The sequence below is a fragment of the Bubalus bubalis genome, chromosome 14 (genome assembly GCF_019923935.1).
Source record: "Bubalus bubalis isolate 160015118507 breed Murrah chromosome 14, NDDB_SH_1, whole genome shotgun sequence".
NCBI lineage: Eukaryota > Metazoa > Chordata > Mammalia > Artiodactyla > Bovidae > Bubalus > Bubalus bubalis.
The window spans coordinates 41878622-41904454 of record NC_059170.1 but is presented as its reverse complement, the minus strand read 5'-3'; the positions used below and the strand labels follow the sequence as shown (position 1 = coordinate 41904454).

The window sequence follows — 25833 nt, the reverse complement described above, 5'->3', positions numbered from 1 at the left end:
AGGATGAGAGGTCGGCCCAGGATATGCTGGGCCTCTGGGACAAATGAAGACAAAGGGAGGTTCGGAGCGGCGACGTGAAGCCTCCATAATGGGGCGGGGTTGCGGGGACTGCCCAGGCTCCGGGATCGCCTGCGGACAGCCGAAGGCGCGCACATCCCGGGGAGCGGTGGCCCGAGCGCGAAGCTCGCGGGCTTTCAGAGCACAGGCGGCTCCGGCTCACCTCATGGCCGCCCGTGCGCCTCACCTGCGGCCCGCGCGCCCAAAGCTACCCCAGCCCCGACTCCGCCCGGTGCTGCCGGGCTAGACCTACAGATTCCTGCGGCACGTGGCGGAGCCCCGCCCCCTCCAGGTGCCACGCCCTCCTGGCTCCTCCCATCACCACGCCCTCTTCCGGCACCACGCCCCTCCTGGCCCCTCCCACTGTCCCCGCCCCTATGACCCCACACACCAGACGCTCCGCCCCATCGGGTGCTCCGCCCTCCTACCGTCCCGCCCATCCGGCTGGGGCCCCGGGGGAGGGACCTGCGCGTGAGGCGCGGGTCTCCCCCACGGGTCACGTGACTTCCCCGGCCCTGACCCCTCCCCGCTACCGCGTCGCGAGAAGCTCAGAGCCGCCGGCACAATGTTCTGCGCAGGCGCAGATCCTACTTCGCGGCGGGTGACGCAATTCTGCGCAGCCGGCGGGGCGTGCGGCGGCAGCGTGCGTCGGATCACGTAACTTTTCCGAACGGCTTCCACCGCCTCCCGTGCTTGCGCAGGCCCGCCCCTCTACCAGCTGGAGGCGGGGCCGGGCCCGACACGGCCAATCGGTGCCGCCCTCGCCGACGCCCCCTCCCCCCGCGCCCCGCGCCCCGCCCCCCGTCCGTCGGGCCGCCTGTCTGTCCGTCTGTCCGTCCCCAGGCCTAGTCCTCGGAAGCGTGTCGGCGGCGGCGGCGGCTGCGGCGGCTGCGGCGGGGTAGCGGGTACGCGGCCAGCGGGGCGGTGGGCGGCAGGCCTGGCCCCCGCCTCGCGCTCAGTGGCCACCCGCGGGCTGGGAAGCCGCCGAGGAGTTGGGGTCGGTTCAGCAGGCGGCGGGCTAGGGGAGAGGAGGCCCCGGCCCCTGCGTCCGGAGGGCGCTGAGGGGCTGGACCGGGACCTGTGAGGCCGACCTAGGGACCCTACCGCACCGGGGGGACGGAGGCCGGGTCTGGCAGGACGGGCCCGACTGGAAGGCGGTGTGCTCTGGGGGAGGCCCAAGTCAGGCCCGGCCGCTCCGTGACCGTGTCAGGGCCCCCCCCCCCCCCCCCCCCCAGCGAAGCCTGCCCTGGGGTCGCCGGGCGGCCGGCGTGGCTGCCACCCCCACGGCGGCCTGGCCAGCCTCCAGCCCAGGAGCCGCTGTGGCCGGAGGGGCTGAGGGCCCTGCTCCAGGTAGCGCAGCTGGACCCCAGCGCTGTGCCCCCGATCGCTCCAGTGCAGTAGGACGGGCGTCCGGGGGTGGAGATGCCGTGGATCGTCCGCTACTTTCCAGGAAGTTTTCTTCGTAGAAAGTAGATATTTTCTTCAGTCGGTTGTTTTCAAAGTCAGACAGGGTTTGCTCTCCTAACGGTGGTGGCCATGTATTTTATCTGGTTTCCAGATCAAAGTGTTTGTGTTTTGGGCGCTAAGTCGTGTGTCCGACTCTTGCAACCCCGGGGACTCTAGCCGGCCAGGCTCCCCAGTCCATGGGATTTCCCAGGCGAGAATACTGGAGTGAGTTGCCATTTCCTCCTCCTGATCAAAGCAGCACACCTTATTTATTGTTGCTTTAAATTCTGTTTAGGGGGTCTGGGTCTGCAGGCAAATAAGAGAATCACCTTGAGAAGCTAATTGTTGCTTTAACATATTTCATTAATAATAACTTTAGGGCAGCCTTAGTCATTTTTCATACAAATGTCTCTGGAGGTACATTGAGACTTCAGAAAAAATGCTAAGACGTGATGTGTGACTTGAAAGTGTAGGGGAGAAAAGTTAGGTTTTTTAGGTCGTTAATCAGTTTATATCCTCTAAAGAACTGATATATAATCCTCACAGTTCTTATTACTTCTGCTTCGGAGGTTGCTGTGCATGAATAATTCTTGGTTTGTGTTCAAAGGTGTTTCTGGGAAGAAGCAACATGGAGAGTGGTGCGGTCCTGCTGGAATCCAAGTCCTCCCCAATCAACCTCCTGCATGAGATGCACCAGCTCCGCCTGCTGGGTCACCTGTGTGATGTGACTGTCAGCGTGGAATACCAGGGCGTCCGGGAGGAATTCATGGCCCACAAGGCAGTGCTGGCAGCCACCAGCAAGTTTTTTAAGGAAGTGTTCCTTAACGAGAAGACTGTGGATGGTGCCAGGACTAACGTCTACTTAGACGAAGTGCAGGTAGCCGACTTTGCTTCCTTTCTTGAGTTTGTCTACACGGCCAAGGTACAGGTTGAGGAAGACCGGGTACAGCGCATGCTGGAAATGGCAGAAAAGCTGAAGTGTTTGGACTTATCCGAAACTTGTTTTCAGCTGAAGAAGCAGATGTTAGAGTCGGTACTTTTGGAGTTGCAGAATTTCTCAGAGTCTCAGGAGGCAGAAGGGAGCAGCGGCGCCCAGGTTACGGCTGCTCTCGCCCCTGAGGCCTGGGCAGGGATGGCCCCTGATGGCCCTCTGGCCAATGGGGTTGCCAGTTCTTTGGATCCCCCAGCAGAGAGAATCAGCAATGGCCTATTGCCAGATCTGCCCCCGAGGAAGTCCAGGGAGAAGCCAGACAAGAGGAAAGAGGTGGCTAAGCCCCCCTACCCCAAGCTCAGAAGGGCCAGTGGGCGGCTGGCCGGGAGGAAGGTGTTCGTGGAAATCCCTAAAAAGAAGTACACGCGCCGACTCCGGGAGCAGCAGAAGAGTGCTGAGCAGGACATGGAGGGCTGCGGGGGCCCCCGGGAGCCCAGCCCAGAAGCCCTGGAAACCGAGAAAGAAGCAGTCACGAAGGACGAGGAGGACAGCGGGGCTGGGGCAGGGGCGGAGGCCGCACCGCCCAAAGTGGGGAGAGGTGAGGAGGGGGACGAGGAGGAGGAGGAGGGAGAGGAGGGCCCGGGTCGGCGGAGGAGCAACTTCCAGTGCACGCGCTGCGAGAAGGCCTTCCTGTACGAGAAGAGCTTCCTGAAGCACGTGCGGCTCCACCACGGCGTGGCCACCGAGGTGGTGCATCGCTGCGACACCTGCGGCCAGACCTTTGCCAACCGCTGCAACCTGAAGGGCCACCAGAGGCACGTGCATAGCAGCGAGCGCCACTTCCCCTGCGAGCTGTGCGGCAAGAAGTTCAAGAGGAAGAAGGACGTGAAGCGGCACGTGGTGCAGGTGCACGAGGGCGGCGGAGAGCGGCACCAGTGCCAGCAGTGCGGCAAGGGCCTGAGCTCCAAGACGGCGCTGCGGCTGCACGAGCGCACGCACACTGGCCACAAGCCCTACGGCTGCTCCGAGTGCCCGGCCACCTTCTCGCAGCCCTCAGCCCTCAAGACCCACCTGAGGTAGGCCGGGGGTGGGCGTGGAGGCGTGGGTGGCCGGCGTGGTCCCCTCTCCCCGGAGGGGTCACTGTTGGGTTGCTCCTTCTCGACGTCAGGGGCTGCTTCCATTGTCTGGGTTCTCCCTGGAGACATGCGGGGATGGCGCTTTCTGGGTGGGGCCTGGGCTGATGGGGACCCCAGCTTCCCGTTCAGGCTCAGGGGCCTCTCTCCACCCCTTACAGCACCCCATCACCCCTGCTGAGTCGGGCCAGAGACCCCAGACCCCCCTTACTTTGGGACCCCGGCCTGAGACCAGCCGGTGGCGTGGTCTCCCTGGAGACTTCAGCGGAGGGACACTTCTCTGGGCTTAGAGAGTGCCAGCCACCTGTCAGTCTGATAAGCTCCAGGGTTAGGACAGATAGGAATAATGTGTATTGATTCTGAAGTACAGGGAGGTGACATTCAGTTTTTAAATAAATTCCCTTCTGATGCTCAGTACTTATACTAGAAATTCAGACAAAGCAGTTTTCCACTCTCCCCGAGATCTGCCCTCACCCTGGGGCCAGTCTTGGGGTGGTAGGTGGGCATTCATTGTCCTTTCCTTGCCCCAGCCTGGCTCAGGAAACGAGGTGATGGTCACTCCGTCCTTGCCCTGACATGCAGGGCTGACGTGTGCACCCTGGGGACCAGCTGGCTTCACGTGTTAACAGTTCTTTCTAGACTGTTACACTGAACTGGAAAAGGACAGTAAAGGTTTTGACCACATGGTTCTTTGTCAGTCTAGGTGACTGACTAGTGCTATTGAGTGTTTTAACCTGTGGAGGTACAGCCTCTGCCTGCATGTGGGGCAGCACTAACCACACGGCATATTTGGGGGGCTGTGTGTCCAGCGGGACTTGGCGGTCTTGCCTCAGGCAGAGACTGACTTGGGGCTGAGAGTCCTGGGCCTCACTACCTTTCAGTCCTTCACATTCGGGCTCGTGGAGCAAAGGGTTTCTGCAGGTGAGGGAGGAGCTTGGTGATGCAGAGTGAGCTTTGGAACACAATCTGAATTACTCTGTTATGCTTTCAGAATTCACACGGGGGAAAAACCTTTTGTCTGTGATGAATGTGGTGCAAGATTCACTCAGAACCACATGCTGATTTATCATAAAAGGTGTCACACAGGTAAATATGCTGTTGTGATTGAATATCTTTCCTGGCTGTAGGAAGGAAACTGCAGTTTATTAGTTTAGATGTTGCTGTCTGCCTGGGGTTCAGGTTAAAGCCCAGACTTGCTTCCTCATCTAGTAGGTGAGCACAAGTAAATGAATAAAATATGCCCACTGCCTCCAGTACTATGTGCCCATGGCCATGACCTTTGTGTACCGCTGGTCCTGTGTCCTAGGCATCCAGAGGTACCCTGGTGTTTCAGCCCCATGTCCCCTTTCCAGGAATCTTTCTCAAAGAAACTGCTCAGAATGTGGGGAAAGCCATATGCTGTTATCTCCATTTTTGCTGTTTCTAATAACACAGCATCAGGAACAAATGGACTGTCCAGCCCCAAGAAAGTGATTCAATAATCGGGTAAATCCACCCCGTCCCACCCAGGACCAAGCCTTTGGGCCTAAGGTCTCTGAACATTATGAAAAATGCCTGTGCTTGGTTGTCAACTTGAGAGATGGGCAGTGAAGCATACAGTGAATCCCGGCTTTACTGAAAACCTGCAGACTTAAGAGTTACGAGGTGTTGAAGTGGTGGAATTATGGGGTTCTCAGAAGTTTTGTGGTTTAATTTCATTAGGCTAGGGAGAACGTTTAAGCTCTCCATTCTGATTCTGCGCAGTGCTCTTGGGGTCAGAGCCCCGGGGAGTCCAGCTGTTGGGTACTGTGCTTATCACACAAGCCCAGTTCTTTCCTGCCTGCATTTAAAAGGTTTACTTCTCTGCACTCTCCTGTGAGCCTCAAGTTCAGATGGTGAGACAGGTGAGCCACTTAATGATGTGAACTACTAGACTGAAAAAGCAGAAGTGGTGTCTGATGAGAGTGGAGGAGGGGAGGTCAGGTCACACTGAAGCATTCAGTTAGAACTGGTCATTTGATGGACTTGCTAATATGTTCAGATTTTATTGAAGCCAGTTTTGGCATTTGAGAAATCAGGGCAAACGGAACAGAGGAGTCTGGGGCACAGACTGCACAGCATGGAGAGTGGACGCCCTCCTGGTCCTCACCTGCCCAGGTGAGCGGTCGCTGCTCCAGGACAGCCACATGTGTTTACCACAGACTCCGCTCCCTTCCAGAAGGGCTTCTGCTTAGAGACCCACCGCAGCCCTGTGGAAAAGTCCAACTTTTCCAGCAGGCTGTTCTTGTTTGGGAATGACTGCATTTCCAAAATGTGAGCTGGCTGGACATGCTCTTTCATCGTAATCTACTGCAATCTTTCTCGGGATTTCAGGGGGCAGTTCCCACCAACGTTGAGTGGGTAGCAAGCACTGTACCTGAGTAGATGTTTCCAGGTAGTTTTCACAAGAGAAGGTAGCCCGCAGCCTGTTGGGGCACTTGGGAGGGTGGACCCGGTCCTCCCGCCTGTGTCACGTCTAACTCCGTCTCCGCTCTCTGTGTAGGTGAGAGGCCTTTCATGTGTGAAACGTGTGGCAAGAGTTTTGCTTCCAAGGAGTATTTAAAACATCACAATAGGATCCATACTGGGTCCAAACCCTTTAAATGTGAAGTTTGTTTCAGGACTTTTGCTCAGCGGAATTCACTTTACCAGCATATCAAAGTCCACACAGGTATGGCTGGAGTGTCGCCAGAGATGGGAGGTCAGTGTGCAAGAAAACATCCTGAAGGTTTTATTGAAAAATTATTTGGAATTTAACTTTACATTGTATGTCTTAATAGCATTTAAAAATATTCTGAGTTTCTAGTTTCTCTGACAAACTGGAAAGGTCTGAACATGTGTACACAGATGTGGACATGTGAACGTTTTCAAACCTTCAGATTAGAACTAGGGGTGACGGTGTGCACGTCCTTTTGGGATACCACACGTGTGCATGGTCAGGTGTGACTAGAAAGTAGGTGAGCTGTCCACAGCCATTGCACCGGCTGTGGGTGAGGCCACGGCCCCCAGGGCCCCTTGTGGCAGGGGGGCGGGGGTGGGGGTGTTTGCGGGGGTGCTACCGTGTGGCCACAGAGCAATAGGCCACCCCTTCCCCTCCCATCCCCCTCCTTCCATCACTTTCCCTCAGGGGAGCGGCCATACTGCTGTGACCAGTGCGGCAAGCAGTTCACGCAGCTCAACGCCCTCCAGCGCCACCACCGGATCCACACAGGGGAGAAGCCGTTCATGTGCAACGCGTGCGGGCGGGCGTTCACCGATAAGTCCACGTTGCGGCGGCACACTTCGGTAAGCCAGGCTGGCCCCAGGGGTGCTGCTTCCAGCTGCGTGGCCCTGGATGGCGGAGTGCCCGTTCTCCTGCCCTGGGGCTTTCCATCCAGGATGGGGGCCTGGTGCTGGCCGAGTCCGTTCTGACGGACACCGCGGTGAAGACAGGGGTCTGATGGGTGGAGAAGGCTGTCGGGCCCAATGACAAGTGGCTGTGAACCGGGGGTCTGCAGACCTTGGACAGGGACATGTGGGTGACCGCTGTTGTGCGCTTGCTCCACAGATCCATGACAAGACGACTCCGTGGAAGTCCTTCCTGGTCATCGTGGATGGCTCTCCGAAGAACGGCGACAGCCACAAGACTGAGCAGCCTGACGACGAGTATACGCCGTCCAAACTTTCTGATAAATTGCTATCTTTTGCAGAAAATGGCCATTTTCACAACCTGGCCACCGTCCAGGGCAGCATGCCTGCTATGCATGAGGACAGCCCCGCAGACCCAGCCTGCAAGTCCGACGGCCCCGTGGGGTCCCAGGACACGCTGCTGGCCACTGCCATCAGTGAGCTTAGCGAGCTGACACCACAGACAGAGCCAGGCCCACATAGCTCTGCTCTCTGACCCACGTGGACTGCAGCGGGGTCACCTGCCTGGAGGGTTCCAGCCTGCACTTGCACGGGAGGGCTGGATGTGAGCTTTCGTCAGGGGCCAAGAACTGCAGGCAAAGAAGCGGGCAGGGATGGCTTCCACAGTTTCCTGAACTGCTACCTGCACGTCACTATCAAGTCATTTCTCAAGCTTTCCCTTAGAAATCCTGATCTGCATGACCTCAGCCACACTTCATCAGCAAACAAGGCAGTTAGCGTCGCCTCACTGACCTCTGGTGGCAGCACCCCGATGCCCTGGCAGCACCCCGATGCCCGGCAACCCTGATGCTCCAAGGCCACGGTTACTGCTCAGCTTAATCATGGGGCAGAGCGCCAGCCCTGCTCCTGGAGCTGTGCACCAGCTTGCTGCCTTAGGCTTTGTGTAGGTTTGTTTCTGATACTTTAAAGCTATTTTTCTAACAAGGTGAAAGAAAACTGGGACCACGTATTTATTTCAGCTGTTTCTTTCCTGTCAAACTGAAGCCCATCAGAGATGCTCTGGGCTGAAGAGATGACTGATAGCACTTGGCCCCACCCCTGCTTGTAGGCCCCAGCCGAACACTTGTCAGGTAACACTTGTCAGGTAGCTGCTCGTAGCGCACATGCAACTAGGAAGCTGGTCATTCAAATGACTTGAAGTGAAATGTGGCCATCAGGTTTCCTTCCTAAAAACCCAATTAGGTAAAAGCTGTCCTACCAAAGACTAGCAGGAAACAGTGGAGTAGTTTTTGCAAGGAGGTGTGAAAAAAGCCAGGGGCTGAGAACACTTGAAACATAGTGTAGTTATTTTATCCATAAGCAGCAATGCAGTGGTTGTGGCAAATCTAAGAACACAAGAGTATTGGTAGTTTTGCTAGACTTTTACTTCATTTCTGTGATTTTTCAGAAACCCAGTGTTTTTCATTACCACGTGAGGAGCCTAACACAGACAAGTCACTGACACATGTTCCCCTGGGAGCATGAGCAGATTGGGCACGCTCCTTCCTCTCTGATCAGCCTTAACAGTGGACCACGGATTGGCCAGCCTTGTCTTAAATGTGCCTGTCTCACGCTGGCCACTCTTGCTCAAGTGGCATTTGCATCCCGCCCCAGCCTGGTTCCTGACCCGCTGGCAAGGGCGGTTCACCGTGCGCACAGTGCTTTGACTCACAGGTGACCCAGATCAAAAGCAAAGAGTTCCTCTGTCACTAGTCGCTCTTTTTCTTACATTTTAATTTATTAAACTTGCTGTGAAAACACTTATTTTCTAAGAGAAAGGTACTTTATGTTTAAGTCTAAGATGGAGACACAGGCGCATGAAACACCACAGGAAGACCCAAGATGCTTTCTTCCCCGTGAGACGCTGACGGTGCCCCGGGAGCTGACACAGGCCACACGCCTGCTCCTGGGGTACTGAGTCCCACGTCTGTCTCCTGCTGTGACATCAACGCCCTCTTGTATTTACAGAACAGAAGTTATTTTCACACGTATTTTCTCTCAACAGAATGAACCTGCCCCCTGATGAACTGTTTTATGGGATAAAGTCATCTTAACGAGAAGGAATAATAGATTATTTTGTTACCTACTGGAATTGATTTTTGTCTTGAATTTGTTTTAGAGATTCTACAAAAGTTTAATGTGTTAATAAATGTTTTGTAAAAATAGTTTTGTAAGGCTAAGTTTATTTTCATGATTACAATTCACGTTCTGTAGAAATCAGATTCCTGATTGAAACCAGTATTTGCATTTTCTGGTCCTTGGAGAGTCTCGCCAACTCTGTCTGCTGCACTCGTTCTGAGATGTGACCGGCCCGGCCCAGCCCAGTGCACGGGCCTGGCCTCGTCACGGCCATGGTAAGTCTGCTCCACAGAGCCTCCTCTGTCTACGCTCACTTTGTCTGCTTCTGGGGAGCGGAGGGGATGGGAGAGCTGCTCCCTAAACTTTGCTGAAGGTGCATCTCAGGGATTTGGGGACATCTCCTGTTTCTTCCCATCTGGGTGTTGTGTTGCCAAGTCAGTGTCAGCCCCAGACCCTCTGGACATGCTACCCAAGGGGGCCATTTTGCACCTTCTAGCCTTCGTGTGGAAGATGCAGTCAGCCCAAACTCCAGAGCTCCCCTGCCTCTGCTTTTACCCAAAATTTGTTGTACAGACTTTGCAAATAAATTTGGCCAGTTGGTAAGGGAAGACCTTTCTTAAAGATGACCTAAAAAAATGTGGTTTTACCGAAGGCAGTCACCTAAACTGACCAATCTGAGTGTGAGTTACAATTTAAACTAACCTGCATGTCGCGTGCCTTGCCACAGCAGGGACATCTTTTGAGACCAAAAGAGTGCCTGTCCCCTTAACTTGATGGTGTTCCTGTCGCTTAAGGTGAAAGGTGATTTGTCCACAGGCACCAAGGCAGGCAGGAGGACATAGGCACAGGGCCAGCTGGCACATCAGTCAGACCCAGCTGATGCCTAGGAACTGCCCGTTTCCCTCCACCAGCAAGGGACTATGGGACCCTCCCCGAGGCTGGCCAAACCCACCACGAGGGCTTCTGTTAGGAAACAACGATTCTGAGAGAGGCATCTGAATGAGAAACTAACCTTGAGGATCAACAACGGGGCAGAGCTCCTAAATGGGACCACCTGTTAGACCATTCATTGTGAGTTTGCCTCGAATGATCTTGGAGGGATATGAACAAGGCCCTGACAGCACCAAGTCAACGTGGCTCCGCCAAGCAGACAACCGCTGGCCTCTGCCACCAAGGGGCCGCTCCTCCCTGAACCTTGTCGTGAGCTCCCTGACCTGGCAGCAGCAAGCATGGGAATGCGGAGCCTGCAGAGCCCTTGGCAGACCAGCAGTGGCACCAACAGACAGGATGGGTCTTCACAGAGCCCGGATGGCCGTGCCCACTGCCCGGGGACACCTTCCAGGATGAGAAGCCAGCCCTGACCTGTGCACACCAGCCAGGAAAGACGCACCACGCTGCTCATAACTGGGACTTTATTTACTGTACAGGTTCACACAAAATACACTGACTCTGCGAAGGTGGATTTATCATCCAGGGTGAGTTTTCATAATACACCCTCCCCGACAGCCCTGGGGAAGAGAGGCCCAGAACCCCCGCAGAAGCCATGGGGGTTGACTCGGGGCATCTGAAATACATGGTGTCAGAGGAAACAATAAACACACACGCTGTGGTTACAGGGGCACTGTCACACACGGTCACGACTGCAAGGACACTGCTTCCAAATCATTCAATAAAAAAGAAGTTCACACAAGCTAGAAAAACATTGCCACAAAAAGCTTTCCCATAAGAAATTTTAACTTCTGACAATGAACTAAACAATGACTTGCTAAAATACAAAGACTGCAACACAATCATATTTTGTTCATAAATAACGATTTATAAATGCTGGAAGTCACAGTGCTGCCCACTCTGATGGAATGTTTCTAGGGAGGAAGCCTGGAGCTGTTCCTGGGACTTTTTTCTTCTCACTTTTATGTTCTAGTGGTCTGTTCTAGCCATTACAATTATTTTTTACTTTTTCATGTGAAATATTAAAAAAAGCATCTTAATTCAGGCACTGGTCCTAGTGTTCATTTCAACACAACAACTCTGATGTGACATAAGTGAAAGTGAAAGTGGCTCAGTCGTGTCCCAACTCTTTTGACCCCATGGACGATCCAGTCCATGGAATTCTCCAGGCCAGAATACTGGAGTAGGCAGCTGTCCTTTCTCCAGGGGATCTTCCCATCCCAGGGACTGAAAATGGTGCCAATATTCTCAAAACTACAGGTCTTCAGACAGGTCTGTCAGGGGATCAGGATAAAAATCTAATAAACAAACGTCATTCGGTTTTTCCTTTACATGGTCAGACCACAAGTTTCCTTAATAAGTGGAAGCAGACTTTCCAGACCAGCGACAAAAGTGCATGGCTGGCAGGGAGGGTTACTGTCCCCCAGGTAGGCAGGCCTGCAGCCGGAGGACACACGCTCATCTCACCCACGTGATTCTGACAGGCTGGGCACTGAATCACATAGAGCAACAAAACCCCACTTCTCTAAGTGTTTTTTTCTTAAGAGGTTCCGATAGGAAGTGAAGAAGTACCAAGCAGGCTCTGTTCTAAAATGGACCATAACCAACAGCCAGCTTTCTTTTAAGGATCCCAGACCTTTGAAGGAAAGAAGGACTCCTCACTGGATACCAGGGTCCAAGGTCAGAGTACCCCCTGTCTCCTGGTCCATGACTGCCCTGTGGGCTGGGATAGAGCCACCACTGCCCCACCTCTCCACCAGCCCAGGCCGCACAGATGACCCCGCAACTACAGCCACCGAATCCTCACGGCGGCCCACAGGGCTGCTCCACGATCAGGCCTCCACTCGTCCTTCTCAGCCTCCTTTCTGCCACTTTCTTCTCCCTCCTAGTCGGACTTATTCCTCATCCCCAAACCTTTCTCCTGGCTCAGCCCTCAACCTGGACCCACTCTGTTTCTGCCCAACAGCACCTTTGAATCCCAGTTGCTGGCCATCCAAAAATGCAACACCTTTCAAATACCAGTTAACATCTGACAGGACAGGAAATCCCATTTATCTGTCAACACTGCCATTATCTAGCAATAAATGCACATCAAACAAATCACTTATAAGAGATTCAGGAAACAAGAGCACGTCTAAAGCACAAAGTTATTAGCACGTAACATAAAGGGCAGGGATTAAGTTCATAGGTCAATAGCGCACATATATAAGTCAAAACAATAGGATAGAATTCAACTACACCAGATAAAACAATCCATCAGCTAAGGGCAGGTCCCCTCAGCAGCTCACTGGGACTCTTTCCCAATGGTGCAGTAAACTGTACTGTACTCAGCCCACCAAGCCCATCATGTCCAATTAACAGATAAAATGAATGACAATTAAAAATGAAAATGAATGACATACAAGCTTCGACTGAAATAACCTCCTGGCTCTGGTGAGGATGTACACAAGGGGGCACACGGGGTGCCCTCTCAACGTGGGAAAGTGTGTGAACATGAAAGGGATATGCCAGTTCAAATACCTTTCTGTGAAGGTGAAGCAAGGGTCCTGCCCCAACTAGAAGTGGACACTCCCTCCAAGAAAGGAAGACACCTGTCTCTCCTAGATCTCACGCACAGTGCACTTATGAGCTCAGGTTCAGCTCCACACGGCCACACACGTCAGCGGGCCGTGTCAGGAAGCTCCCTCATCCCCACTGCAAGCAGCCAGCAGGCCTGGCTGACCTGAATTCTCACATGCACATCAGCTACAGAACAATGCACAAGAGCAGGGAAACGGGTCATGGCACTGTCAAAAGAATCACGAGATAACAAAAAGGATAAATAATTCTAATGAGGAAAGCCATAAATGCATTCCAAACAACCATCCTACACTAAACACACACGTTTAGAGAATCCACCAAGGTGCAAGTTCACAGAGAACATGCAAAGCATCTATTAGAACAACTGGGTTGGGCACACAAGTCCAGGAAAAGGGACATAAAAACATGTGTCAAAATGAAACATGAGCTCTGCACATACTGAAATAACAGGAGGAAGATTCTGAAGCAGTTCTTGGAAAACTCTGGGGACTCTGACAAGCGGGAGGCAGCCCATTACACACTCACAATACGCACAGAAGCGGCCCACCCGCCCACAGCACGGTGACACACGCAGTGGCTTAAACACACACACACACATACATCGTCAGGCTCACGTGCAACGAAATGAAGCCGTTGAATGGGCATCCCACAATGATCACTGGCCCTAACGCGAAATGAACAAGGACTCGGCGGCATGCCGCAGGGACACTGCGCCTCACTTGAGGTCTCCGTCCCCCTCCCCATCCCCCTGGATGGATTTCTTGATGCGCAGCAGCATGGTGGTGAGCCACTGGTCCAGGCGGGAGATGGAGTCAAACTCCTTCACCTGGTGAAGGGAAGAGAAGCAGAAAATGGTCCACGGAAATACAGTCAAACACAGAATTACACTGTACTAACTCTAAAATCGCTCATTCTACTTTACAACTTTCTTCATTAAGAGCTTTTTACATTGCTCTTATGCTAACATGCCGTGGCAAAAACCCACAGCAGCCTTTGTAACTGGACAAAGAGCACGTGTAACATGACAAAGGACATAAGACTTTGTATAAGGACAAAGGGACGTGGAAAATTAATGTGGCTCCAGTCCCCAATGAACACAAAACACAGCTGCAGAGAGGGAAACTCGCCTTCCCACCATGGCTTCAAAGCCAGGTTGAATGAATTACTGAAGGGCACTAAGAAATTCACTTTGATTCTAAACATAAGATGGAAAAATATGGGAAAACAGGAAATTGGTGAATGTAGAAAATTTTTTTCCATTTTATGCCAAGAATATAACAAATTCTCACTGCTTTATTTTTATGTTTTAAATTTAACTGATTTAACTGCTATTACTTCACACTTATTTATTGATCAGATTATTTTCCATAGAAAATATCCAAATAAATCATAACTGAAGGTTGGTGGAATCTAAAAACATTTCTTTTGGAAAACAACACAGGTATAGCACAATAATGTCCAAATAGATGTTTAGCATTTATACAATGAAAAAGAGAAGTTGTATCTACAGTGTAAACTTTCAGAGAACGCACTAAATCCCAAAGGGGAACTTACTGCTTCTGTGTAAGCTTCACTGTTCTGTTCTTCATGAGCTTCTAGAAGTTTCTGGGAATATACATACAGAAAAATTATCTTGGTTGGCTTAAAAGTTCCATCTATGAGTGAATACTTTAAATAGAGAAACAGCCTTCTTACTACACTAACTGATGTTGCTAAATGACTTACAAAAATGGGGAAGTTTTCAAATACAAGAGGCACCCAGGTCAGGGATCCAGCCTTGTGCTAACATTTCTGATCCACCCAATTCAGAGCATGGTGTACACCCGACCCTAACGGCGTCTGAGGCCTAGCGTGCGAGAGCAGGACTCACGGCTTCACAGGGTTAAAACGTTGCTCGATTTCAATCCCACTTACTCACTTTCAGTAATTTGCATTCTCTAGAGTCAGTGAATGCTGGAAACATTTCCTCGTATTTCTCAAGAGCAAGCTAGGAAAGAAAACCACTTGTTAACATCTGAGTCACTGAACCAGAAAATGAAGCTCTGACGTTCTATTAACATCAACACAATTTATTTACATCCTGTTTAATTGTTACACTCAACATCAAAAGCAACCTGTACTGATCAAATCTACTTATTTTTAATTTCAATTTCAGTTAAGAATAAACTTCTAAACCAGTTTTTCTGAAAGAGGCTGCTGTGGAGAAGACCACATGAGACAGATGTCATTGTCAAAACTCCCAGGGCAGGCGTCTGCTCTCGTGCACTGGACGGATGCTGTGCCCAGACGCCAGGGCCCAAACCCCAACCCTGTCCCCGCCTCTGCCTCCAGCCTTCACTCTGCTTTTCACTTCTCCCAATCCTCACTCCAACTCCACTTCTGAGTTTTAAAAAAGATGTGATTCTACTTTTCCTATCTCCCCTCAGCCCCCTGATTTCTTTAAACCAAACTACTGAATGAGGTGTGGCCCCTGGGTTGCTTTAACTTAAGAGCCTTGACAGCTGGGATTCCAGCGGCCGCAGGATGGCCAGGATGGGGTCAGGGACTCATCCCTGTCTTGTTTTTCATGGATACAGCACAGTTTTGCTCTGGACGACGGCTGAGCACCCGCATTCGGGGTGAATGAAGCACATCAGAAGCTGTGCCTCACGGAGCCTCACCTTGGCGTTCAGCTCATCCACTATGAAGTGGCAGAGGGCGGCTTTAAAGAAGTAATCCTTTGCACTGTACTTCAACAGAGGGTTATCCATGGTGTTGGCCCCAATCTAGGAAAGAAAGTGGGATCAGAGTAAAAAGGTTGGCTCTCCTACAAAAAGCACGCTGACCCTCACCTGCTCTTTAGCAAGTGCTCTCTCTGCGTCTCATGTTAGAGAATCTATGAAATCCATCCTTTTAACCCAAAGTCATGTACCAGAAATGTTACTGGACAAGAAACAGTATTTGAGACATAAAGTGCTGAACCTGTTAAAAGTGACTCAGAATTCCATGTCCAGCAGGGTGGAATAGACTCGCTGTCTTCTGTCCCTCCCACTAAGTACAACTAAAAGCCTTGATCCTTTTATAGAAAATTAACGTCAGGAGACTAAAACGTAGAGCGAAGAGCAGACCAGCATGGGGCACGGGGCAAATGGCAGGGAGTTGCCTGCTTTTTCTTGCATAAATCCCTGACTTGGAACAGAAAAAGCCAACAACCCATTAATGCCAGTGGGTGTGGCAAAGAAAAAAAATAAGAGTGAGGGAACAGATGGAAGTCTGCTTTCTCCAGCCAGAGGACCAGGAGAGGAGCGGTGCAGAAGACAGGGAAGGCTCAGATGACACCTGCTCTGGCCCACCCCACCCACAGCAGCAAATGCCAGAGACAGACGGGACGCCTGTCCTCCTGAGACTGGCCGGAGAGCTCAACTCTCCTGCCAAGGGAGCCAGCTAGGAGCCAGCCTGTGTCCCCACCACAGAGGCCTTTGGAGCCCATGTGGGGCTTGTTGTGCCATTCTTCCTAGAAGGAATGAGGCATCCTTGCCTCCCAGTGCGCCTGGCTTTACCATCACCTGCTAGAAACCAGGAGGCCAGGTGGAGAGCCTGGTCCTACACCTCCACCTGGCAGGAACAAGTCATACCCCTTCAGTGTCAAAGAAGACCAGCGGAGAAAGGAAGTTTAAACAAGACCCTGTCCTATAACACAATGTGGAAATACCCAGTTTTCAAGTAAAACTCACTTGCAATTCCAAGAAAAGGGAACAACTCAGGTTGAATGAAAAAAAGAGTAACTAATAAACAGTAGTTCTCACATAGACGAGATGTTAGAATTATCTAACAGATGTTAAAGGAATCCTCCTAAAATGTTTCCACCAACCATTACAAAAGTGCTTGAGGCCAGAGGGAAAACCGAAGCATCAATGAAGAAAAGAAAAAAAAATTCTCAGCAAAAAGCCCTAAAACATACAAAGAAGAAATGAGCAGAAACTTCAGAACTGAAATATGTAAAACCTGACATAAAAAATGGATGGGTTCAACAGCAGAACCCATGGAAGAGAGGGAGGACTCAGAGAACTGATGGCAGAACATTAGAAATTACTCGGTCTGAACAGCAGAGAGAAGACAGACTGAGAAAAGAGGAACAGAGCTCTGGGATGTGTGTGACGATAAAACAAAGCCTGGCATCCGGGCCACCTGAGTCCCAGAAGGGGAGAGAAAGGAGTGGCTAAAAATCTCTTGAAAATGTAGTAGCTGAAAATTTCCTAAATTTTGCAAGATACGTAAACCTACAGATTTCAGAAGTTTAGTGACTCCAAACAAAATCAAAGCAAAAACACCCTTGCTAAGCCATACAAACTTCTGAAAATTGAAGACAAACGAAAACATTCTGAAAGCGACAGAGAGAAACACCACCACACCTACAGGGAAAAGAGCCTGGATGACAGTGAACCTCTCATCAGAAACTAAGCCAGCCATAAGGGCACATTTCTCAAGTGCTGAAAAAGAGCTGTCAACCCAGAATTGTATACCCAGGGAAACTGTATACCCAGCTTCAGGAATGAAGGGGAAATCAAAACATTCATAGGTGAAGAGACAACAGAAGAATGTGTCACCAGCAGACCTACCCTAAAAGGATGGCAAACGTTGCCTTCCAAGTAGAACAAAATGCAGGAAGAGATCCTGAAACATCAAGAAGAAAGAACACAGTAAGCAAGATATGGGAAAATACGACGGGCCTTTCCTCTCTTCTTCAGTTTTGTAAATTAAATTGGGTGACTGAAGTAAAAATTGTAATAGTGACTGATGTGTTTCTAAAAGTGTGTAGAGGAAATACTAAAGACAATTATATATTGAATGGGAGAGGATAAAGGAACAGAAAGTAAGGTAAGGTTTCTATATTTCACTGGAACTGAAAAAAAATGACATTACCCTGTGATACAGTATGTAAATGTAACACCTAGAGCAAAACACTACAAAGGCTATTTAGAGAGAGATACTCAAAAATACTTTAGATAATCAAGCAACCCCCTATAAGGCAAGAAAAAACAAATAGAAAAACAAAAAACAGAGGATAAACAGAAAACAAATACAATGGCTGACTTCAGTTGTAATATGTCAATAATTACATTAAATGTGAATGGTCCAAATACACCAATTAAAAGAAACTGGCAGAACAGACTTAAAAACAAGACCTAACTCTATGCTGTCTACAACAAACTCACTTCAACTGTCACAACATAGGCAGGGTGAAAGAAAAAGAATGCATAAATATATGTCATATACACATTAATCAAAAGAAAGCAGAAGAGGCTACATTTAGTATCAGATAAAGACTTCAGAGCAAAGAGAATTACCAGAGACAGAAGGGGGCATTATATGATAAAAGGGCCAATGCAGCAAGACATAGCAACCCTAAATAAGCATGCAGCAAACAGAGCTGCAAAATAACATGAAGCAAAGACTGACAGAAATGCAAGCTAGACAGATCCACAATGAAAGAGACTGCAGCACTCCACTCTCAACAACAGAAACAGAAAATCGGCAAGTGTACAGAGGAACCCAACACCATTAACCACGAGCAGCTTATCAACATTTGTAGAACATGTCACCCAGCAACAGCAGCACCACAGAACATAAAACAAACTTATAAGGGCTGAGATCACACAGACTGCACTTTCCAGCCACAACAGGATCAAACCAGAAACCAAAAACAAAGATAACAGGGACATCTCCAAACACTTGGAAACTAAACAAAACACTTATTAAAAAACCAGGGAAATAAATAAATTATTTATTGCTGTTATAAAAATGAATAAAGATAAAACAATGTAACAGCATCGTGACAGACAAAGCAGCACTTAGAGGGAAATTGAGAGCACTAAAAATGCCCAAACAACAAAGAGGAAAATCAGTAAGTTAAGCGTCCACCATCAACGCCCTAAAAAAGAAGAGCAAAATAAATCCAAAGAAAGTAGAGGATAGAAATCAGGATAACAGAAGGAATCAATGAAAATAGAAAAACAGTACAGAAAACCACTGAATTCTACCAAATATCTAAAGAATTAACACCAATCCTCTATACTCTTCTAAAAAATAGAAGAGGAGAGAACTCTTTCTAACTCATTCTGAGGCCAGTATTACCTTGCCACAGAAGTCAAAGACATCACAAGAGAAAGTTAAAGATCAACAGCCCACATGAATACATGATGCAAAATCCTGAACAAAATACTAGCATGCGAACTCTGGCAGGCCTTCTGCACGAAGCTGCGCAGATGGCAGCCTCACCTGCTCGAAGATCTCGATGGCCTTCTGGTACTGCTCCAACTGGGCGGCATACGCGGCCACTTTCAGCAAACACTTGTTAGCCGAGCTGAAACCAAGAACCAGGCAGGGTGACAGTCCCAGAGAAAAATGACAAGACACCTCAGCGCACCTTCACCAGGTCCAGTGCAAGAGACCCCCAGAGAAAAAGCGGAGGTGTGGCTTTCATCACACGTCACAAAACTGTCAGACCCTTTCATCACATGTCACACAACTGTCAGAACCTTTCATCAAACATCACAAATCTATCAGAACCTTTTATCACACGTCACAAATCTATCAGAACCTTTCATCACATATCACAAAATTGTAAGAAAAACAATACTTGCCTGTTAGATTCCTCCCCCTTGTAATAATCGGCTGATTGTTCGTAATGGGCGATAGCCTGAAAACACACATGTTTTATTCAAACTACTTGTTTGAAGAGTTGCATTTACATTTGCACAGGTATTTTTTTTCCTATAAAAACCCTTTTCAACAGCACAACTTTCATAATCCGGCTTGCTTTATTTTGGAAACACAAGAAAGCATGTGCTTCCAGAAATCTGGTGGCAGGTGGCTTGCCATCTTCTTCCTGACCCCCAACCCAGACAAATGCCCACCGCCCCATTTCCCCAGGTCTGCGACAGTCAGGGGCAGCCACGTGACCCATCCTCTCCAAGGGGATGTCAGCAGACATGCTGTGGCCCACCTCCAAGCGTGGTCCATACAGCTGACTCGGCAGCCTTCTCCAGGCCTGTCCCCTTCCTATGAGCTGAAGGCAGCGACCACGTCTAGTGATGCTAGAAGCCATAAACTGAAGATGGCAGCCTTTCTGTCAGCCTGGTTCCCAAGTGGTGTCCCCACCACTGCCAAACCCTAAGTGGTGACACAGTTGAGCTATTCCACTCAGCTCTATGGCTCGCTGCAGCAGCATAGACATTCCTACAAGACCTAAGGATCCTGTAGAATCAGGGTGTTGCCTTCCACCTAGATGGGGGTGCTGTCAACTGTCAGGTGGAGAGGAAACAGGCTGCAGTCTGGAGAGCTAGAAGCCCTGGTCATGCTGTGGCATAAGACACAGTGAAATAAAGCACCCGATGACTCAAAGCAGAACCCATGCTGCTGGAGCAGGAATTCTAAGGGAAGAGACAAACAACAGTGCCTGGTTTTCAGCAAGGCTTCATAAGAGAGAACAACTCTGGAAAGATCAGCTAGTTTGTAGGCAATTATACAAGGACAGAACCTCATAAGATTGAAAAGGCCAACGTCTTCTATACCCCAACTGGCAAGAGAAGTCAGATGGTGTTTTCTATAGGGGCGGGCCAAGCGGGTCTGCAGCAGGCCTGAGGACACACACAATGCTCTGTGAGCCATTCCATCCGCTGCCCCCGTGGCTCTCCCACAGCAGCAGAGGCTGCCACCAAGGACACAGGCGTGAACGGGCAGGGCCGTGCCTGGAGACCTGCCTGTGGATGGTGGAATTTCAACCCCACACACTTTATGTGCCATGCAATGTTCTTCCCACCAGTGATCACAAAATGTAAGGACTGTCCTTAGTTTGTGGGCATAAACAGGCAGTAGATGTGCACAGTCCTGCCTTAAACATCCAGGTTCACCCAAGGAGTGGAGACTAGGCAAGGCCTGACATGGACTCAGGCCAGTAGCTCAGTGTCTGCAGGGCAGCCCCCAGGATTTGAGAGCGGGGTGTGGGGATGCAGGGGAACCCCATCAGAAAAGCCCTTGGACCAGGGTCACTGGGAAGCCCCCAGAGCTGACTGCATGGCCTTGGGCCCTCTCCCGTGGGCACCGGCGGAATGATCAGGGAGCAGAGCCACCTCTGGAGCCACGTCAGCCTCGACTGGACTGCAGGGCACCAGAGCCCATTTGTGAAGCAGACACTTCTGTGTGGAGTCACGACACGTGGGGGTCTACGGATCAGCCATGCAGCCCTCCCTCACTAACACGCTCGCATACAAGTTTTCTGAGTATAACTGCTAATAGGAGGAAAACTGGGAACAATTTAAGTGATTGAATATAATGGGCTACTGTGCTAAGATGAAGAATAATGACAGGAAGTTTCAATATGAAAAGTTCTTTATGAAATAGCACATTTAGAAACAGCCATAAAAAAACATATACCTGAAAGATGCAGCTGGCATCGACTCCTTTGGAGCAGGGGCAGAGCCATGGCACACACACTGCCGAGGACTTCCCTCCCCCTCTACCCTGTGAGCACCGAGGGTGAAGGCCCAGTGTGATGCCTGCCACGGCCAGTGCTCAGCAAACAGGTGCTGAGTGGACAAAGGCAGCTGCACTGCACAGGCAGTCCTGCTTATAATACCACCGGGTTTTCCATGAATTTCTAACCAATCAAACATCATCTCTGAACTGTCCGTATCCTCTAAAGTACTTGGCACTTCTTCCCATTGTAATGATGGGGTAAGTATGGGAAACAAGACCAAGTCACCGTGCAGGGAACCAGGCTGTGTGCACTCTCTCCAAGGAGGGAGCAAACTACTCACCTTTCTGCTCTCACCACCCAAAATCTGAGGAGCGGGGCTGGCCTGGAGCAGTGGAACTGCTGTTCTGGAGGGTGTGCCTGTGTGTTCAGTCACTTCAGCCATGTCTGACTCTTTGTGACCCCATCGACTGTAGCCCGCCAAGCACTTCAGTCCATGTAATTCCCCAGGCAAGAATACTGGAGTGGGTTGCCATGCCCTTCTCTAGGGGATCTTCCCGACTCAGGGATTGAACCCACCATCTCTTGTGTCTCCTGCATTGGCAGGAGGATTCTTTACCACTAGTACCAACTGAGAAGCCCTCAAGGATGATAATAAATATCAAAAGTAGAACACAACTATCAAGAACAACAGCGTATGTAACAATGAATCCAGACAAAATTATTACCCTCTAATTTGGATAAAGCAATCACTATACTCCTCCCTGGGGAGCCTGATAAGCCGCAGCATGCTGGAGAGCACTGGGCCCTGAAGGCAGAGACGGGGCTCCAGGACCACGGTCGCCACCAGGGCCTTACAGACAACACAGTGGCTGAGAGTCAAGCTCTAGAGCCCACTGTGTAGGTAAAACAGCCTTCAGATGGATCATTCTTTTAATCTACACCCTGAGAAGCCTACTCTACCCTATAGATACCTACTCTATGCTAACACAGACAAGAGAAACCCCGTTCTCCAGGGACCTGAACCAGGGCTCCTCTGGGTCACTGATGATCACAGACTGTTACCATATTAATGTTCTACTTGAAGTCAAAGGAGAAATAAGTTTACGGAACTTCACATGCCCCTATTCGCCAGCTAAAATCCGAGTGAACCAGGGACACACTGTGGCTACATTGACAGGGAAGAAACTCACTCATGAATGAATCAGACCCAAGGTGCCTTAGTGTAACTGTTTTTTCAAACAAATGTCATGCGCCACCGACCCAATCTGGAGAGTCCCACCAGGGAGGCAAGGACAAGGATGTTTCTAGATACAGGAGCCCAAAGGAGAGGCGAGCTGCTCCACGAGCCTTCACCCCACACCATTGACACCCCTGACCCTGACACCCCTGACCCCGTCAGGGCCCGTGAGCAACTGGCAGAACAGCAGGAGCACTGGGGGTGACGTGACGGGCTGCAGAAACTCCCATGACAAACTGTCAACATTGTTTAACAAAAAGAAAACCAGGAATTCACCACAGATCGTTTTAGCCACCCTGAATCTCACAGAGACGCACATGGTGAAGAGGCTGCCTGAGATCTCGCCCTTCAGACTGAAAACTGAACGCTGAGGTCAGGAGAGGACAGAGCAGCCTCGGCTGGCTGGACACTCTGCCCACCAGCACTCACCCTTCTCAACACAGCTCAGACTCAGTAAAGACCAAGCCCACTCCAGTCACCCTGACCAGAGAAGCGTCCTGGCCCCACTACTCCTGCTCTGCCATCGACTCTGCAGACTCAGAGTCACAAAGACGGGCTCAGGGCTGGGGTTCACCACCTGCTCCTGGGTCAGAGAAAACCTCCCCAGGAGACACGGCACACGGCCCTGATGTGGTCAAGGTCTGAGGGTGGCCTCAGAAGAGCAGGGCACAGCACGACAGGGATGGTCCAGAGACTGTCCATGACATAAGCCAGTGAGTTTTGAGCCGCCTGACCACCAGGGGCATCCCTGTGAAGCCAGAGGGGGAAGCCGCCTGTCCTACGGCAGTCCTGAGGGGCCGCCCCACCGGGGACCCCATCTGCTCTGGTGAGGAAGGCACCCTCGGCTCACTCGGCAGAGCCAGGGTCTCAGACACACTGGTATACCAGAGGCAGGCTTGGGCCGGTGTGGGGCACCCACTGCAGTGGAGGGAGAGAGCGAGACAGGGGTGGTGAGCGGGCCATCAGAGTGCCTGTAAGGGGGCCCTGAGGTGGGGGGCAATGGGTGTGTCCTGGAGAGGGCGGAGGTCCCAGTTTTCGTGAGGTGGCTGGAACAGTTCCCATCACAGTATCAAATAGGCAAAGCTCTGCAGAACTGACGTGTGGTAGAAGAGCTCAGAGCAGAGGGAACAGCAGTCACAGGCCCTGAGGCAGAACACTCCTGACACGTGAGAGGCTCCAGAGAGGTCAGGGTGGCCACCACATGAGGAACAGGGGAGCACGGCCAGTGGGGAGAGGTGCTGGGTGAGGAGGCAGGCCCCGAGGCTGTGAGTAGTGGAGAAACCACCTGATTCACTGCTGACGCGGACGAGCTGCTGCCAGACACAGAGCACTTCGTGCCGTGAAGCTGTGTGAGCACTGAGGACCACGAGAATGAGGGCAGAGAGGGGATGAGAGCCCAGCCCCCAGAGAAGAGGAGGAAGCAGCCACGGGCAGGGGTGAGAGCACCAGGCAGGACATGCTCCAGTGGCCAAGAGAGAGGTGAAACAGGAAGCGAGAGTGACAACAGTCCAGGGCGGAAGCAGGCATGGGATGAAGGTGATCTCTGAGCTCAGCATCCACCACCAACAAAACCAGCCATTCCTCCCTGATGCATGCCTGCTGCCCACAGTGCTCAGTTTTACATAAATGCTGTCCCAAATCTGAGCAAAGGCAGCCTGGGGCCCTGGGAAGGGGTTTTTCCCTCCTGCCACCACCCGAGGTCTCCAGGAGACCCCACCTGCACATGCTTCCCTCTGCCCTCGCATCCCCACTGCAGGGGCGCCTGGGGTCCCCACCCACCAGCTTCCCCCATCTGCGCACCTTCTCAATGTCCACTAGCTCGGTCTCGTAGATCTCTGCGATTGTGATGTGGTGCTTGGCCGCAATCGTGAACCTTCCCTGGGGAGGAAACATTCTGGTCACATTCTGGTTAACCGTGAGCCGTTTCGAGGGCTCCACCCCATGGCCGCTCAAGCAAGGCAGGTCTTACCATGTCTGTGTAAATGTCGATGGCTGCATTTAAGCAGTTGATAGCCTCTGAAGCGAAGGCATTCAAGAGAAACAATGAAAAATCCATTCAGTCAGAGGGTTTGCTAAGCCTGTCTTCCTGGGGGCTTCTAGACTGCTAGGGGGGCCCTGCTGGGGCGAAGGGGAGGCAGGGTGGTTGGTAAGAAGCAAACGTGCGTCTGCACATGCCCGGCCCCTCCACGAGCCAGTACACAGCGGCTGCAGCATCAGAGAGGAGGGCAGGGTGGGCAGGGGAGGCTGGCTCAGTGACGCCTACCCTGACCCTGAGGACCCCACAGGGAAGCCTGCATCAAGAAGACGCCGGAGCCAGCATCAACACCCATCCACCTATCCGCTAAAACCTGAGGGCAGCTCCTTCCTCACTGACATTACATGTATGCAGTGATTTTGGAAGACAATTACTTTTTGTACAGGGTTAGAAGATGCTAACTTTCGGTGTACTAACAAATATCAACAGGAAGAAAAAGTCTAATAAACGAGAGAGCTCATGAATAATACCGAATTTCCCAGAACAGTGAGCCTCACAGAGCAGAGGCATTTACAACTCGGGCACACAGGGCCAATGAGTGCCCACCTCACAGAGCAGAGACGTTTACAACACGGGCACGCAGCTGGCAGCGCCCAGGGCACCGCTTCTGCTCTGGAGAGGCAGCAAAGCAAAAAGACCCAATGGAAGAATCAGGAAAGTAAGTAGATTAGTGAAAATGAAAGTGATTTCCCCCAACCTGCATAAGAAACATGGATAGTTGTGCCTTTAAAAATACAGGAAAATTGAAGAGCTACCCACAAAATCCCACTCAATCCCCCAGCTAGGAATTTGATGCCCTTTTCCTCTGTTTTCTGGACGCATTTCCATGAGCACACACTTTTTGTGAACCTGAGATTTCGGCTCCCTGTGGTCCTTCAGTTGCCGTGCAAATGTCCTAGGTCACAGGGTGTCCCAGAGGTCTGGGCCTGAGTGCCTGCAACACGTGGGTGTGGCACTAAATGCTGATGTGCAATGACTCTACTGTGCACTTGGGCTGTGCCCAGTTTTTCCCTTTGGAAATAAGCTACAACTAATCCTTATACCACAGCCCTTATTCCAATGTGAGATTGTCAGGAAACTCGGGACTTTTGTGTTAAAATGGGCTGCTGAAACCAGCGGGCAATCCCACAAACACAGGGCATGTGTGGAGAGAGGTCAGGCCTTCAATTGCAGAGTGTACGTTTCTCCAGCTCAAAAACAAAGGACATCTGAAAAACTTCACCACTTCAAATAACCAAGATCATTCTTTCCTCAAAACCAACACTTGGAAAAATGCTTTTTAAAATAGTCAGATAGTACTTGCTTTGGCAGCACGTATACTAAAAAAGTCAGATGAATGCTGTGTGTATAAACTGTTTGTAATTACTGGATTTTACGACCTCCCATACACTGCACCTCCACATAAACTATTCAGAAGTTAAGGAACGAACCTTTGTTTCCCTTAGTGGGCGAGATACACATTCAGGAAATTAACATTAAAGACTTACATAAAGTTAAAGCTAATTTCCAAAAAACTGTCCACAA

At 50.8% G+C, this 25833-nt stretch overlaps 2 protein-coding genes across 9 annotated transcripts in view; one reads left to right on the top strand and one right to left on the bottom strand.

Annotated features, from left to right (window-relative positions):
* Positions 1-853: 853 nt before the first annotated feature.
* On the top strand, positions 854-9137 carry GZF1 (GDNF inducible zinc finger protein 1). 5 transcript variants are annotated; one of them, XM_044927967.2, is made up of 6 exons: positions 854-962; positions 2111-3510; positions 4559-4653; positions 6089-6286; positions 6713-6870; positions 7133-9137. In XM_044927967.2, exons 2-6 carry the CDS (start codon positions 2132-2134, stop codon positions 7466-7468), a joined length of 2166 nt encoding a protein of 721 aa, XP_044783902.2. In that variant the 5' UTR covers positions 854-962; positions 2111-2131; the 3' UTR covers positions 7469-9137. The 5 variants fall into 5 exon arrangements, with proteins under 5 accessions (XP_044783902.2, XP_025119915.2, XP_044783905.2 ...); XM_025264130.3 differs by having other exon boundaries at positions 904-1054; positions 6089-6256; XM_044927970.2 differs by lacking the exon at positions 854-962 and adding an exon at positions 1410-1526.
* A 1308-nt stretch (positions 9138-10445) lies between these two features.
* Positions 10446-25833, bottom strand: part of NAPB (NSF attachment protein beta) — a 36903-nt gene continuing 21515 nt past the window's right edge. For 3 of the 4 annotated variants that reach the window (XM_006062799.3, XM_006062802.3, XM_044927971.1), the window contains 8 exons: positions 24244-24290; positions 24075-24152; positions 19203-19258; positions 18838-18922; positions 15240-15344; positions 14498-14566; positions 14134-14184; positions 10446-13405 (listed from right to left, as the gene is read on the bottom strand). In XM_006062799.3, the coding sequence (XP_006062861.1) occupies positions 13295-13405; positions 14134-14184; positions 14498-14566; positions 15240-15344; positions 18838-18922; positions 19203-19258; positions 24075-24152; positions 24244-24290 (602 nt within the window). In that variant the 3' untranslated portion in view covers positions 10446-13294. The remainder of the gene's footprint in view (positions 13406-14133; positions 14185-14497; positions 14567-15239; positions 15345-18837; positions 18923-19202; positions 19259-24074; positions 24153-24243; positions 24291-25833) is intronic. The other variant, XM_025264136.2, reaches the window with a different exon arrangement.